A 16,400-nucleotide genomic window follows, 5' to 3' on the forward strand; every position below is an offset into this window, starting at 1 on the left:
ATCATCAACACCACTGTTTTTTCACATTTCCCGCAATATCTCCCCTTACAACCAGCCATTATGTAAATTAAAATACAAAATATTCTGCTTCTGTTTTCTTGTTCCCTCCGAGTGTCCTTCCTTCCAGCCAAGATAACCTTTTTATCATGAAGCATGCCAGTGATCTCTTGTAAAAATGTGTGATTTTAACATTAGATTTGCCTGGAAGATTTCCCACGTTACTCAGCACACCTAAAGGTTAAAACAATCTTCATGGGCAAACAGTCATTAAGACAGACAAAGGAGAATTAATCATGTTGGTCCAAGTATTGAGCTTGTTTCTTTTAAACCTAAAAGGTCAATATCTCACACAAAGTCCTGAAGGCCACTTCTCACCAACTGGTTACAGCTTGTCTCTGTATCCATACCATCATACAGTACAGGCACCAGTGGATGATTCCTGCTAGTATGGTGTCACTGGTAGCACCACGTAAAGAATAACCTTTTTAACTGAGATGCTACAAGAAGGCCCTCTCAGAGTAGCATGTCTAAATGTCAGCATCTGACGGTTCAGTGAAACCACGAGGGCTCAGAAAACCAGAAAAAGTGAAAAAGATAACTATAAAAATATTGAGCCTAAGCACAGAAGCACATCTTAAATTTCATTCAGAAGGAGTTTAGAAGAAAACACTTGGTGTTGAAGAGAAACATCAACTACTATCAACAAGCTTCAGTTTTCTTTCAATAAATAAACATTTTTGAGTTCGTCAAACCATGAAAACAGTTTTCATTTTGCAGGATTAAGTTCTAGATTATTGATGTACTTTCTTTGCAGGTACAGATTTATATTAAAAAAAGAAACCCACAAATCTATGTTAACCTTGAAAATATTCCTGTCATTGTCGTTTTTTCCGCATGTTTCCTCAGGCCATGACACATCCCACAGACTGAGCTCCTGAGTTGCACCCGAGGCTGCGAACGACACCACCTCGTTGTGATTTGGAAGGTGTGCACGTCATTCTCCAACAGAAAATGTCAAAGTGTCACATTCCTCTACGAGCAAAGGCCTTAAACACTTCTCTTTCAAGATGAATAGAAAGCTTGGCAGTCTTAGCAAAAAGCTTTTGAGCCTCAAATCTAAACTTTCGACAATGGAAGAGAAATGGAAACAATTATTAAGCAAACAATTAGCTGAAATATCCATTAATTAATTGTTCCATATTGGGTCCTTCAGGTTTTTTTTATCTGGTCTTAATGAATTTTTGTTTTTTTTATTGAAGCAGCATTTGGAGCTACAACCAGTCCTGTTCATTAGTCAGGAATCAGGAAGGCTCAGTCTGCTTAATAAATTTCTCATTTCATCTGCCATACATGAGTAAAACCGAGTAAATATTGAGTATACGGTTATATTCAATAAATTAGGATATTTTTTGAAAAGTTTATTTATTTCAGTAACTCCATTCATGAAGTGAAACACATTTTATAGATTAGTTAGACTATTTTCAAGCCTTTATTTCTTATGATTATAATTTAGATTTTTTACTTACAGCTAAATAAAACCACCACATTTAAGATTAGAATATTACGTCTGACCAATAAAAAACTTTTTTGTTACATAAAATGTGGACTTAATTTTAATAGCTGTTTAGGTTATTTTGAAAGCAGACAAACAACCCTCATGGGAAAAAATACTCTAATATGACTGTATATCAGCTCATTGTTGTAATTGGTAGTTCTGAGTTATTGTGGCACTGGACAATATTTAATTCGTCTAATCTGTAATACAGCAGCTATTTCAGGAGGGTTACTTACCTTTTATTAATTATGCTCACCCTCTACTGTACAAATATATATCACCTGAAGCTATTAAAGTTAAATTACAAATTCCATCTAACAGCTGCTTTACTTTATCTGAGAAAACAAAATGCAATTTTAGAGTGGTTTCTTACTAGAAGCTCAATCCTTCCAGAAAAACAACCAGAATATAAAACAACCCAAGATCTCTGCAGTGTTTGATTTACTGAGCATAAAGCCATGGGTTATTTATAGACTCATGAAATGAGGCAGACGATTGAGATGAATGAAAATCCACCATGCAGTCAGCGATCCTCTACATATAAAGTGAAATCTAAAGCACAAACTACAACAATTAAACAGTTGACTGAGTTGTTACGCAGCCTGAGTCTACTAGCTCGTTGCTGTGAGCTCGTACTAAAGACTTTGTGTTGAAGTCACAGCTGTGTCTCTGAATCCTGTCTTTGGATTCAATCATCCTAAGAGATGCTGTACTTCCAGCTCAGATTCTTGGGCCTCCTCAGATAAGACCTCCTCACCACAAAGTTTGCTTGTAGTTTATGGTAACTCCAGACATAAGGCTAATGGAAATGTTGTTGCATTACCTTTAGAAAGATGTACATTAACAATTTGATGAGACTGAAAACAGTTATTTCTGCTAAAATGAAATCCCACAACTTTTCCATTTTGACAGCAATTTGTGTTCAATTTAAACTGATAGTGTGAAATCTTGTCTTTTTTTGCATACACTTGAGATTAAACTTAAATAATTTTAGAAACTGGCAAAAACAATTTTTTTTTAATACTGATCCGTAAAACCTTCTTTTTAATATCAATGTATATTGGAGTCTAAAAGCTACACTTGCAGGCTGATAAAATTAAGCACACTATTACTTCATCAACATAAATGAAGTCTGTAAGATATCTATTTTCCAAGCGGTGATTTTCAGGTATCCATGGCTCAGGTGCTCCAGGACATTTCCTGAACCTGTCAGGGATAATTGCCTTGTTAGGGTTTCCTGTGAAGTCAGCTAGCGAGAGGGACTGAAATGGAAATGGTCCTGCATATATGGATGAACCCCTGCAAGTCGTCTGCTGTTGCATGTACTCCATAGATAGATCTGTGGGCGGTGAATGGCCGATGGATGAATGGAAGCAAGAGCGGCTGCATTTCGAAAGTCTCGAGTAAAGTGTAGATGACAGATGGGTAATTAGTGCAAGTGTCTCTAATCCATCTGCACTGAGTCGATTCACACACAGGAAGCCGCAGAGGTTAAACTCCGGCCACTGCTGCCGCTCAACGCTCCAGATTAGCAGAAAGGACTCTCTCTCAGAAGGAGATGCTGCTGAAGGCCTGAACGTGGACCTCTGCCTCCCTCCTGCTGGTTTTGTGTTGCTGATGAGGAGGGAAAGAAGGGAGGCGTTTGCCTGTGCATATGTGTTGCTTCTGCATGCAATCTAAGGCGAGCCCTCTCTTAAATCACGCCACAAAACAACAAAAACACCAACAACTTCTCAGAGGGAGGCTCGCGCTGTCATGGTAACAGCGTAGAGTGACCTTCAGAGGCTGTTGATGCTCCCCTGAGCCGCCTCCTATTTTGCCTGACTTGGACTTTGTGAGTCATCAGCAGCATTGAAATTCACATGCTCCCTTCTCTGGGGGTTTGGGCTTATTAAAATGGAGGAACAAATGTGAAAAAATGACAGACACAGCAATAACCAAATTTATGTCTTGTGGTATAAATTTATCACAAACAAGCTGAGGATCGTGAATGTAAATATTCAGGATGAAAATACGTGTTTCTGCACAGTGTCGTGGGGTTGCAAGCTGTTATGTAACGCTTGTTCTTTTCAACAAGAGGTGGATGAGGAAGGGGTTCCAACCAACCACATGTCGGATGGATTCAGTGCCAGATTCCCAAACTGGATAATATTTTATGAGGGTGTTCCACCAGGGAAGATTGTCTCCAGGGATCACTGAACACATAAGCCTTTTCATGATGGGCTGAATCTCCACTGTGACACTAACAGACTGCAGGTTGGGGACGCTGCCACCCACTGGTGAAGAGCAGAAATCGAAGCAGAGATGCAATTCCAGGTGCTCCAAAATTAAATCCATGGAAGCACTGGATGCAGAAGACACTGGTCCAACTGTGTGAAGGTCTTTGAATTAATGCAGAAATCTGTGAAAATCAAAACACAGTTTTTTTGGTATCAGTTTTGAGGGTATGTTTCTGGTGAGGGGAGCAACGATGACTGTAACTGAACAAGACAGTTATACATTGATCGGGATACGTATACTTCCAGTTGCCTTGGAAACCACACTTCTCAGGAAGGCATAGCTGGACCAGATCACTATTTTCCCAAGAGACAAACTCTTAAAGCTTGCTATACTCCACCTTTGCCGCAGCGATGAGTAACAGAGTAACATCCGTGAAAGGCAACAGCCTCATTTTCTATGCATGTATTTTTGCAGCTTTTAAACTGACCACATTTAAGCAGTGTGCAAGTTTAAGTTTGTAAAACTGCTCTTTTAATCACGATAGACAACACACAAAATCCATAGAATGACAATGAAGAATCATTGCAAGGTACTGTGATCATATCACAGATCATATTGTAGTGGCTGTGGTTTGCCTGAGATCAAAATGATTTATCTCCACTTACATGGCTCTACGTATAAAGCTAGACATTGCGTCAAAAGTTGGTTATGTCACCTAATTGAGGTAAGGGTGCTCTGCATCCAAACCTCTGCAGTGATTTAGATGGATTCTTCTTTGACCTTCTGGTTGCGTCATTAATATGTAATTTTTGTAGGGTGGCCACTCCTGCAAAGGTTCCCCACTGTTGCATGCTTTCTCCATTTGTGGATAATGGCTCTCACTGTGGTTTATAGCCCCAAGTAGGGGCTGTATGACCCTTTCCGGACTAATAGATGTCAGGGACTTTGTTTCTCATCTGTTTTACAATTTGCTTACATTAGGGCATAAATCTGTAAGCCTACTTAATGTTGTCAGACAGGTTCTATTTAAGTGATTTCTTGATTTTACAGGTTTGGCAGTGATCAGAGTGTTGCTAGTGAAACTGAATCAAAATATACGTAATCAAAATGAACTCATGATTTAACAAAGGGGAGAGGAGAAAGGCGTTTTCACATCAAATTAGTTTTTTGTATTTATTCAGGTTATCTTTGCCCGATATAAAAATTTGTTTGATGATATGAAACATTCAAGCCCAAAAAAGACTAAATATGTAAGGGGCCAAGTACTTTTTCACCACATCATGTAAAGTCTTAATTTTCCATACAGGTCCTTCTCACAATATTAGCATATTGTGATAAAGTTCATTATTGTCCATAATGTAATGAAGAAAATTTAACATTCATATAGTTTAGATTCATTGCACACTAACTGAAATATTTCAGGGCTTTTATTGTCTTAATACGGATGATTTTGGCATACAGCTCATGAAAACCCAAAATTCCTATCTCACAAAATTAGCATATTTCATCCGACCAATAAAAGAAAAGTGTTTTTAATGCAAAAAACGTCAACCTTCAAATAATCATGTACAGTTATGCACTCAATACTTGGTCGGGAATCCTTTGGCAGAAATGACTGCTTCAATGCGGCGTGGCATGGAGGCAATCAGCCTGTGGCACTGCTGAGGTCTTATGGAGGCCCAGGATGCTTCGATAGCGGCCTTTAGCTCATCCAGAGTGTTGGGTCTTGAGTCTCTCAACGTTCTCTTCACAATATCCCACAGATTCTCTATGGGGTTCAGGTCAGGAGAGTTGGCAGGCCAATTGAGCACAGTGATACCATGGTCAGTAAACCATTTACCAGTGGTTTTGGCACTGTGAGCAGGTGCCAGGTCGTGCTGAAAAATGAAATCTTCATCTCCATAAAGCTTTTCAGCAGATGGAAGCATGAAGTGCTCCAAAATCTCCTGATAGCTAGCTGCATTGACCCTGCCCTTGATAAAACACAGTGGACCAACACCAGCAGGTGACACGGCACCCCAGACCATCACTGACTGTGGGTACTTGACACTGGACTTCTGGCATTTTGGCATTTCCTTCTCCCCAGTCTTCCTCCAGACTCTGGCACCTTGATTTCTGAATGACATGCAGAATTTGCTTTCATCCGAAAAAAGTACTTTGGACCACTGAGCAACAGTCCAGTGCTGCTTCTCTGTAGCCCAGGTCTGGGGAATGCGGCACCTGTAGCCCATTTCCTGCACACGCCTGTGCACGGTGGCTCTGGATGTTTCTACTCCAGACTCAGTCCACTGCTTCCGCAGGTCCCCCAAGGTCTGGAATCGGCCCTTCTCCACAATCTTCCTCAGGGTCCGGTCACCTCTTCTCGTTGTGCAGCGTTTTCTGCCACACTTTTTCCTTCCCACAGACTTCCCACTGAGGTGCCTTGATACAGCACTCTGGGAACAGCCTATTCGTTCAGAAATTTCTTTCTGTGTCTTACCCTCTTGCTTGAGGGTGTCAATAGTGGCCTTCTGGACAGCAGTCAGGTCGGCAGTCTTACCCATGATTGGGGTTTTGAGTGATGAACCAGGCTGGGAGTTTTAAAGGCCTCAGGAATCTTTTGCAGGTGTTTAGAGTTAACTCGTTGATTCAGATGATTAGGTTCATAGCTCGTTTAGAGACCCTTTTAATGATATGCTAATTTTGTGAGATAGGAATTTTGGGTTTTCATGAGCTGTATGCCAAAATCATCCGTATTAAGACAATAAAAGACCTGAAATATTTCAGTTAGTGTGCAATGAATCTAAAATATATGAATGTTAAATTTTCATCATGACATTATGGAAAATAATGAACTTTATCACAATATGCTAATATTTTGAGAAGGACCTGTACAGGAAGATATTAAAAGGAAAACGTGTCCTGACAGACTTCAAAAGGTAGGACAAAAAAAGCTTTTTTTTCCGCCGTGCCTTCCTTACAATCCGTTTAATGGAGACTTGACGACCCCAGGTCCATAAGTCTTTGCTACAGTTCTTTAACAGTAAGCTGTGTAGATTTACTTTCCTTATTATCCTCTTCACTGTGCATGGTGGGAAAATAAGCCTGGATGCTCATCCAGCTTTTTTTTGGTCAGATTTTCAGTTATTTTAAACATTTTAGTCATTGCTCTGACTGCAGATACAAGCTAATTTAGGCAAGTAGCTGCATTCCTGTTGCCATTTGCTGACTAATAAGATCAACACATATCTGCCTTACTCAGATGGCATGTTTTCTTTGCTTACCCATTTTGGAGAATGGCCATGGGAACTGTGTCACACATATTTATACTCCAGGGAACCAGAAAGTCGACATTAGAACTCCATTGACACACCAAATAACTTGGGAGTAATGAAAAAATCGAATAGCTGCTAATATGTGTGGAGAGCACTGTATAAATTGGTAGAAAAAAGCATCTCAGAAAGGCTGAGATTTAAAAAGGTGTTAAGGGAACTTACAGATGAACGTCTCTGCTGTGATGGTGCTGTGTCGTACAGGAAAGAACAATAAACCAGATTCTGACTGCATTACAACATGGCATTGCTGATTAATAAGCAGCAATCATCAAAATGCAGCACAAATATTTTACTTTAATCTGTGAAAGTGTGCCTCCTCTAGTTTTTTTGCCGTTTGAAAAGGTTATGAGGGAACTTTTTTGTAAAAGGTATTTTGCAGTTGTATTTTTAAAGCAACCCAAGAATATAGCTTTTTATCTAAATTAGTTGCTAAAAATAAATATCAATATCATTACTTTGACAGTAAATATTTCCACATCCCGGTTCTCAAACCTTTCACAAACTAAAATAAACAATAAAATGCAACGTTCTGCATGCTAACCTGAAGAGCCAAATTCTGCTGATTTTCCCCCCCGTTTAGTACTATGTTGACTTTAATAGAGCATTTGAACAAATGGCAGCTCCACATGTGGCTGAGGTTATTCAGGAAAAAGCTTGCACGAAGTGTTTGAAGTCTCATTATTGCAGTTTTTCACCTCCAGGATGATGCTGGTTCTTCTAACAGAACAAATGGTCAAATGGGACAACTTAAAAAAAAAACAGAAAAACAGCACTTTCATGGTGAAAGAGTGAAATGCCTTCAAACGTTCAATGAAACATTGCTTATCTTGGAAACATAGGAAGACACTGAATTAAAAAAAATTATCCTTTTTTACTATGGAAAGCCTAAAGTTTAATCACCAGCTTTAAACTATCCCTCTGGTTTATATGAGGTTTAAAAGTTGCATGTGTGGTCACATTCTGGCTGCTGTTGTCTAAAATTATCTGCTGTGATAAAGCAGGGCAGAAGGAAAAGTCAGAGGATATTGCAAAAAGGGCATCAAATATCGTTCCACTCATCTGTTTTCTCTTTTGCAGGCATCCTGACCCGTGCTATGTCCTGTGCGGATGAGCACCTTCCTGCAGTGAAGGACCCTAGAGATGGAGAAGATTGGCCGGAGAACCGAGAACATAGAACTAACCGATAAAATGTTTCCAGGTATCTTCAAGAACAAGATGAGGCTTGCTGCTCCTTTCAGTCTTAAATATCAGCCTCTCAAGTATCATTGTGTTCTGTGGAGAGAGGAAACAAACATACGACATGCATGGACATTCCTATACCCCTAAATATGACTACTGAACTTAAACATTGTATTTAGACGTTTTATTTGATGAAAAGACCAAAAAAGGTAAAAGAATTCATGCAGTTCTTTCCAAAGGAATTCACCTTAAATATTTCCACATTTTGTAGCAATTATAAAGCAGCTAAAATGATATTAATGTATCAACAATCTCATCTCTCTAAAATCTATCAATTTAATTCTGAAGGCCAAATTATTTTCTTATTATAACGAGCCATCTTGCTGCATAATTTAGGACAAAGAATGAGATTTCTACATTATAAAAATGTGTTTAGTTGGCATGTTGATTCTGTGTGTCCGTTAGTCCCTTCCAGGCTCCTCTTTCCAGCAACAGGAATTCAAGAGTATGTTTCTATCAGTTTACAACTAGAGAAAACTTCCCCTGCTCATTTCTGGTAAAATAGGCCGAGTCAACTTTGATAGACCACTATTAGGAAAAAACAGTTTTCAAGTCTTGTCACAGATTCTAAAGTGGATTCATACCTGGGGTTTGACTAGGCCATTCTAACACATAAATACACTTTGATCTAAAGCACTGCTGTCCTGCTGGAGGGTTAACCTCTGACACAGTCTGAATTCTTCTTCAGCCTCTAACAGGTTTTCTTCCAGACTGGCAAGTGTTTAGCTCCACCCATCTTCCATTTAATTCTGACCAAATGCTTTGTGACTGAGGAAGATCCCCACATAATGATGCTGCCACCTCCATGTGTCACTATTGGGATCACCACTTCAGTATGAGCAGCAGTGTTAGTTTTCAACCCTCTATTGCTTAATAGGTAGACCAAAACGTTCAATTGTGCTCACATCTGGTCAGTGCATCATCTTCCACATGTTGGCTGTGTCACCTTTATTGCTTGTGGCAAACTACAAATGGGACTTAGCCATAAAGGCCAGATTTGTGTAGCACAACATCTATAGTTCATCTATATACAGACTTTCACACCTGAGAAGTGGATCTCTGCAGCTCTTCCAGAGTTATCATGGACCTCCTTGCTGCTTTGAATTAATGCTTCTCTTAATGGGCTCATCAGTTTAGAGTCTTGAGCTTGACAATACTGAAAAATACTAAAAAACAATTCAAGCTTTTTCAACATAACAGAATGAAAACAAAACATTTATGCAATTAAAAGCATTATTTTTTGCAAAGGGAGAATTGGGACTAATTGTATAAATGAACCAAGGTAGCTCTTCTAATATGAATAAGTGAACATGACTTGCTTTGTACATTGCTTTAAAAGGTCAAAGATGTTAGAAAAATGTTTCATTACCACAGTACACTCACCAGTCATTTTACAATGCATCAAGTGTGAAGGTCAGGAGCCATTAATGTCCAGAAATGCATTCAGGGTAAGTTAAAGGTCTCTTGTATTGTAGGACCTACATTTTCAGTAGGAAAAAGGCGCAACAAGGATTTCAAAGTATTAGAATTCAGATTTAAACATATTGTAATAAAACCTTGCATCAATTCTCCCCAGATTATCTCTTCTTGAACAAACTCCCTATAAACCGGTATGTAACAAGTGTTGGCTGAAAACTTAGAGATTACTGCAGCTTTCCTATAAAAGCCAAGGTTTATATTTTCAGTTGATTTTTTAATTATTTGTTTCAGAATTTGCATCTACCAGTTTATTTTTATGTAATGCTTTAAATTTAACATTTTACTGTACACTACTGGTCCAAAATGTTAGAAAACCCTGATTTTTTTAGGTTTTTATTGAAACTCAAGCAGTTAAAGTAAAATGAACAACTAGAAATGGCCTAAAAAGTAAGTTGTGAATTCCCAAAAATTGAAATAGTCTTTAAGGTTGACAAGAGGCTGAAAAAATGCTGAAAATAAAGTACATTTTAGCGTTATGCAAAATGCCTTTTGACCTAAAAACAAGAAAAGGGACAAGAACTTAAAGGTGTTCTGCTGAAAGTGATTGAATGAGCCTTTAAAGCTGGTGCTCCCAATTCTTACGGTGGTTCCAACTTGTCTCGATAACTTGCATTATTTGAAAATATTCTTCTTCAGAAAATAGGGCATTGCTATACAAATGGAGAAAAAACGGTAGTTAACAATGGAACAAAGACGGTATCATAAAACTCAAATGTAGCTCTTCCAAATAGAGAAAATGCCACCAAAAATACAGCTGTCAGTGAAAAAAATTGTCTTCACCATCTAAGGCACTCAGAAACTGCAGGAACTCTGATGAAAAGATGTGTGGTAGACTGAAAGCCACAACAGAATCAGAAGACAAGTTTCTGAGAGTGAATGTCTTTAGTGATAGGGGGCTAACAGGACAATAGCTCTAGGCATGTCTTAATAGTGGTCAGTGTATGAAAGTTTCAACTCTGAAGACAAGACTTTGAGTGGCAGCCAAACAGGCATTGCTAAGATGATAGAAAAACAAGATGAGGCTTCTTGGGCCATGAAACATCTCCAATGGACTACTGACGACTGGGAGATGATGCGTTGGACTGATGAAACCTTCAATTTTTGGACGCTAAATTGCAGGAAAAAGGAAGATCCCTCAGTGCGTAATAGCTGTCACATATAAGGGTGGAAGCCTTTTTCTGGTTCCAGTGTTGCACACAATGAGAGTAACCCTGAAACAAAACAGCTCCTCCAGCTTTCTGCATTATGCCCCCTCTGGTATGCGTCCAGTCCGTCAGGGGGCTCATTCTTTAGCAAGGTAATAAACCCAGACCTAAGTTCAAGCTATGCCAGAACTGCCCTAGGAAAGTGTGCCGAGTACAGTCATCAGACATTATTGAGCTGGAGAGTGAAAGGTAAAGCAGCCTACATGTGCATTGTAGAAAGAAAGCCACAAGTGTGTTTATCTGCTATGTCTGCCAAAGTTGGCTACTAGTGAAGTCAAATGTTTAGATTAGAAGACATTTCGGTTTCTAAATAGAAACTTCAATGGTTATTTGTTCTATCAGAGAACAGTGACACATTGGACTGCATGAAATCAAAAGACCTGGAAAAATTAGGTTGTTCTAAAACTTGTGTGTGTGTATATATATATATATATATATATATATATATATATATATATATATATATATCCCTCTGTGTACAACTACTCTCCACAACAACCATACAGCAACTTCATGCAAACATTTTCTTGCAAAGTAAAAAACAAAACAAAAAAAACATCTCTTCAGAGAAGTGCCGACAGACCATTTCATCACGCTCACAGCAAACTGTAATTTACTTAGCGATGATGAGACTGAAAGCATTGTGACGGCGACTGAACTTTAGCGGAGGTCTGATGGAGCTGCTGAGAGCTGAACGGCAGCTTATCGTGACAAACCAAAGGCAGATATGGATTGTCTGTGCCCTCTGCACCTATTCAAAATGACAAACCTCACAACTTTCCATAAAAATGCTAATAGGGATTACACAGAGAGCCTGCAGCACTTTCCAGTCACCGAGAGAGGCCATTATCTGGAAATTTAGTGAACATTAGTCCGATGCAGATTTTTCCCTCCTTGCTCCGTCAGTAGGTGGGGGGAATTAATGTACTTTAGTTGCATAATAACTGAGTTAGGGCTTTATATGTCTTGGATGCATTCAGGTTAGTGACTGACATGTTGAATCATCAGCAGCAGCGAATCAAGAGGAGGAACTAACCCCACCACAGACATCACCGACTCAGCAGCACAGTTTCATCACATTGAATTAATGTTAATGAACACGAGTCAACTGAGAGATAACCAAACTTTTATTAAATGACTAAATCTTCTGTACATGCGTTAAAGTAATGGAAAGAGAAATATATCTGTGATGGGATGATCTTTAACCCAAAAATGTGTGAATATATAAATCACTGATTTAAGATTATCTGCGGCAAGGAACTCCCTGGAGTAAAATGACCTAAACATCATAAAGCGCCTTGTAATGCATTTCTCACATTACATATTTCTGTATTTTATTATGATTTTATGTTACAAACCAACACAAAGTTGCACCTAATTGTTCAGTAGACAGAAATTAAGAGGATTTGTAACATTTTCACATAATAAAAGTGTGGCGTGCATTTGCCTTCAGTCCCTTTTACTCTGATACCACTACATAAGATCCAGTTAAACTAATGGTCTTTAGAAGTAAATATCCCCAAAAGCAAAGCTGGGACATAAACCTAATGCATCCCAGACTTTTGATGTCATTTGCAAAACATGTTGGAAAAATCCTGCATTCTTTCACTTCACAATTATGCAAACGTTGTGTTGTTCCATCTCATAAACTCCCAACAAAATACATTGGTGGTATGGGTTGTGAAGTAACAAAATGCTGTGAAGTTCACAGGTTATGGATGTTATTGCAAGGCATTGTATACCCAGTCTGTTCCCTTAACTAAACAATGTAAATTCAGCTTGATCCATCAACTCAACTTGGCTATCACAAGTGGTTCATCTCATAGTTTAGATGGACTTGAAAACCCATCACAGTTTGTATTAATGTGTAAACATCCCTAACGCCTTTTAACACAAGAAAAAAAAGTCAAGATGCCAATAAAATGCATAAAGCACAGAATTAATAAAGAGGCTCCAGCTGGATTGAAATGTACCAAGAAGTTATTAGAAATTGGAATAAAGAGAATGCAAATTATTTTATAAAGCACCAGGCTTTAACAAGTTCAAAAAAGGAAGAAAAATACTGCACTTCAAGCCATTAAGCACACTTTGGCTGCCGATACTGTCGCAGTGATGATGTTTAATTTGGTCCAACAGCTAGAGATCGTTTTTTAAAGGTACATGACTTAAGGTTATGTGCACAAGTTAAAAGATCCTTAGTCACTAAACAAGTTTTTTCGTGCTTAGTTATTGCAGAATGTACATTCAATGTTTTTTTGTTGTTTTTTTAAAGATCTTGACAGTTGTCGAGAAACTGAACCATCTAAACAGGCTATATACAACACATTTACATTAAATATGTATACGATGTCACACAACCTCCACCGCTCAGCTTAGATTTCACCAATTCAACAATTGGAATACACAAATTTTGTTTTTAAGTTTGTAAGTCTCAAAAGCCTCTAATTTAATTTGCCCCTTTGTGTACAAATGGCGCCCATGTGTGCCATTTGTACACACATGTGTGCCATTTGTACACACGTGTGCCATTTGTACACACACGTGTGCCATTTGTACACACGTGTGTGCCATTTGTACACACGTGTGCCATTTGTACACACGTGTGCCATTTGTACACACACGTGTGCCATTTGTACACACATGTGTGCCATTTGTACACACGTGTGCCATTTGTACACACACGTGTGCCATTTGTACACGCATGTGTGCCATTTGTACACACATGTGTGCCATTTGTACACACATGTGCCATTTGTACACGCATGTGCCATTTGTACACGCATGTGCCATTTGTACACACATGTGTGCCATTTGTACACACATGTGCCATTTGTACACGCATGTGCCATTTGTACACACATGTGTGCCATTTGTACACACATGTGCCATTTGTACACACATGTGCCATTTGTACACACCTGTGTGCCATTTGTACACACATGTGTGCCATTTGTACACACATGTGTGCCATTTGTACACACATGTGTGCCATTTGTACACACATGTGTGCCATTTGTACACACACGTGTGCCATTTGTACACACACGTGTGCCATTTGTACACACATGTGTGCCATTTGTACACACATGTGTGCCATTTGTACACACATGTGTGCCATTTGTACACACACGTGTGCCATTTGTACACGCATGTGTGCCATTTGTACACACATGTGTGCCATTTGTACACACGTGTGCCATTTGTACACACGTGTGCCATTTGTACACACGTGTGCCATTTGTACACACACGTGTGCCATTTGTACACGCATGTGTGCCATTTGTACACACATGTGTGCCATTTGTACACACGTGTGCCATTTGTACACACATGTGTGCCATTTGTACACACATGTGTGCCATTTGTACACACATGTGTGCCATTTGTACACACGTGTGCCATTTGTACACACATGTGCCATTTGTACACACATGTGTGCCATTTGTACACACACGTGTGCCATTTGTACACACGTGTGCCATTTGTACACACATGTGCCATTTGTACACACATGTGTGCCATTTGTACACACGTGGGTACTCCCCTTGCTCTTTCCATTTTAAACCCATGTCCTTAAACTACTGGGATCACTTTATATTTCTCGGTAATTATTTTCAGGAATAGGAGATTAATAATAATTGATCAAAAGAATCAAATTTTTCAACTTAAAATGTTAAATGTTCTGATCCCAATTTAAGCCACAGGTGATGATCTGTTATGAAATATGACAAATTATGACCCCCTGATCAAACCAGAGTACCTAAGCAACTTCCTTATAGTACGTATTGTGTGTTAGTCACAGAACCACATTTTCTAACAGACAAAGTTGATTATACAACGCCCATTCTAGTGGAGTTGGGACGTTGCGTAAAATGTAAATAAAAACAGAATACAATGATTTGCAAATCCTGTTCAATCTATATGCAGCTGAATACACTACAAAGACAAGATATTTAATGTTCAAACTGATCAATATTGTTTTTTTGCAAATATTCTCTCATTTTGAATTTAGCACTGTGTTACGTCACCTTTACTTTTAACAACATTCAATAAGCGTTTGGGAACCGAGGACAGTAATTGTTGAAGATCTGTAGGTGGAATTCTTTCACATTCTTGCTTGAAGTACAACTTCAGTTGCTTAACAGCCCAGGGTTTTGTACTTCATAAAGCACCACACATTTTCAATTGGAGACAGTTCTGGACTGCAGACAGGCCAAGTCCAGTAAGCACAGTCTTATTATAAAGCTACGCTGTTGTGACACGTGCAGAATGTGGCTTAGGATTGTCTTGCTGAAATAAGCAGGGACGTTCCTGAAAAAGACATTGCTTGGACCTTTATGTACCTTTCAGCATTAATGATGCCTTCACAGATGTGCATTGAAAATGTGGCACATTATGAAGTGCAAAATACAACATGAAAAAAAAACTATATATCAAGCAAAAATGTGAAAGAATACCACCTAGAAAGTTTAAACAATTAGTGTCCTTAGTTCCCAAATGCTTACTGAGTGTTGTTAAAGGAAAGGTAATGTATCAATGGTAAATTCAAATTTAGTGAATATGTGCAAATAAAATAAAAGTTGATCAGTTTGAACATTAAATATGTTGTCTTTATAGTGTATTCAACTTCATATAGGTTAAACAGTATTTGCAAATCATTGTATTCTGTTTTTATTTACATTTACACAACGTCCCTACTTCATTAGCATTAGGATTCTAGAAAAGGATTTTAAACTCTTCCTGTCAGGTATGAATTGACAAAGTTGGCATGAAACATCCGATTGGCTCCATTCTGTACTTACAAAAGTTGGGTACAAAACATTCCAAAATTTATAGAGGGATACATTGAAAAAAAGAGGCAAATAACCAGAGTCCAACTCGAATGAGAAGCTAAATTAAATCTACACCAAATGAAAACAGATATAAGGCCACGCTGCAGGACTTGACCTCCAGCAGGACGCCAGGGAGATAGGTCTGGTCGCTGCTCCGTGTCTGGGCCGCTCAGAGCAGCTCTACCTTGTTAGCTGTCCCACCACTTTCAGCAGAGTCTTGTTCTCCTGTTTGAGCTGCTCATTCTCATCTTCAATCTCATCCAGGTCCTGTGGAGAGTGTACAGCACACCAATGTTTGTTCCTTCTGCCACATGAATATTCAACACCTAGCCTCCTTGTGCCTCCGAGTGGGCCTGTTTAGGTTGTGCACCATAAGTCTGAAAGTTAAAACCAGTTTTACTCGATGAAAAGTGAGGTTGTCTTATAGCAGCAAATTAGTCATTAACAGCATTAATTAGTTGCAAATGATGGTGGCTCCAAGTAGCCACAGTTCTCTCTCATCAAGCTGACACTTCTCATTTATTCTCGCCTCCATCACCGCTTATGATTGCGTTGT

At 38.8% G+C, this 16,400-nt stretch overlaps 1 protein-coding gene across 1 annotated transcript in view; it reads right to left on the reverse strand.

The window, feature by feature from the left end:
* Nucleotides 1-15,375: 15,375 nt before the first annotated feature.
* pawr (PRKC, apoptosis, WT1, regulator) overlaps nt 15,376-16,400 on the reverse strand; it is an 85,135-nt gene continuing 84,110 nt past the window's right edge. The window contains exon 7 of the mRNA XM_047390204.1: nt 15,376-16,111. Coding sequence (XP_047246160.1) covers nt 16,025-16,111 — 87 coding nt within the window. The 3' untranslated portion in view covers nt 15,376-16,024. The remainder of the gene's footprint in view (nt 16,112-16,400) is intronic.

Source organism: Girardinichthys multiradiatus, chromosome 17, assembly GCF_021462225.1.
Source record: "Girardinichthys multiradiatus isolate DD_20200921_A chromosome 17, DD_fGirMul_XY1, whole genome shotgun sequence".
NCBI classification, from domain to species: Eukaryota; Metazoa; Chordata; class Actinopteri; order Cyprinodontiformes; family Goodeidae; genus Girardinichthys; species Girardinichthys multiradiatus.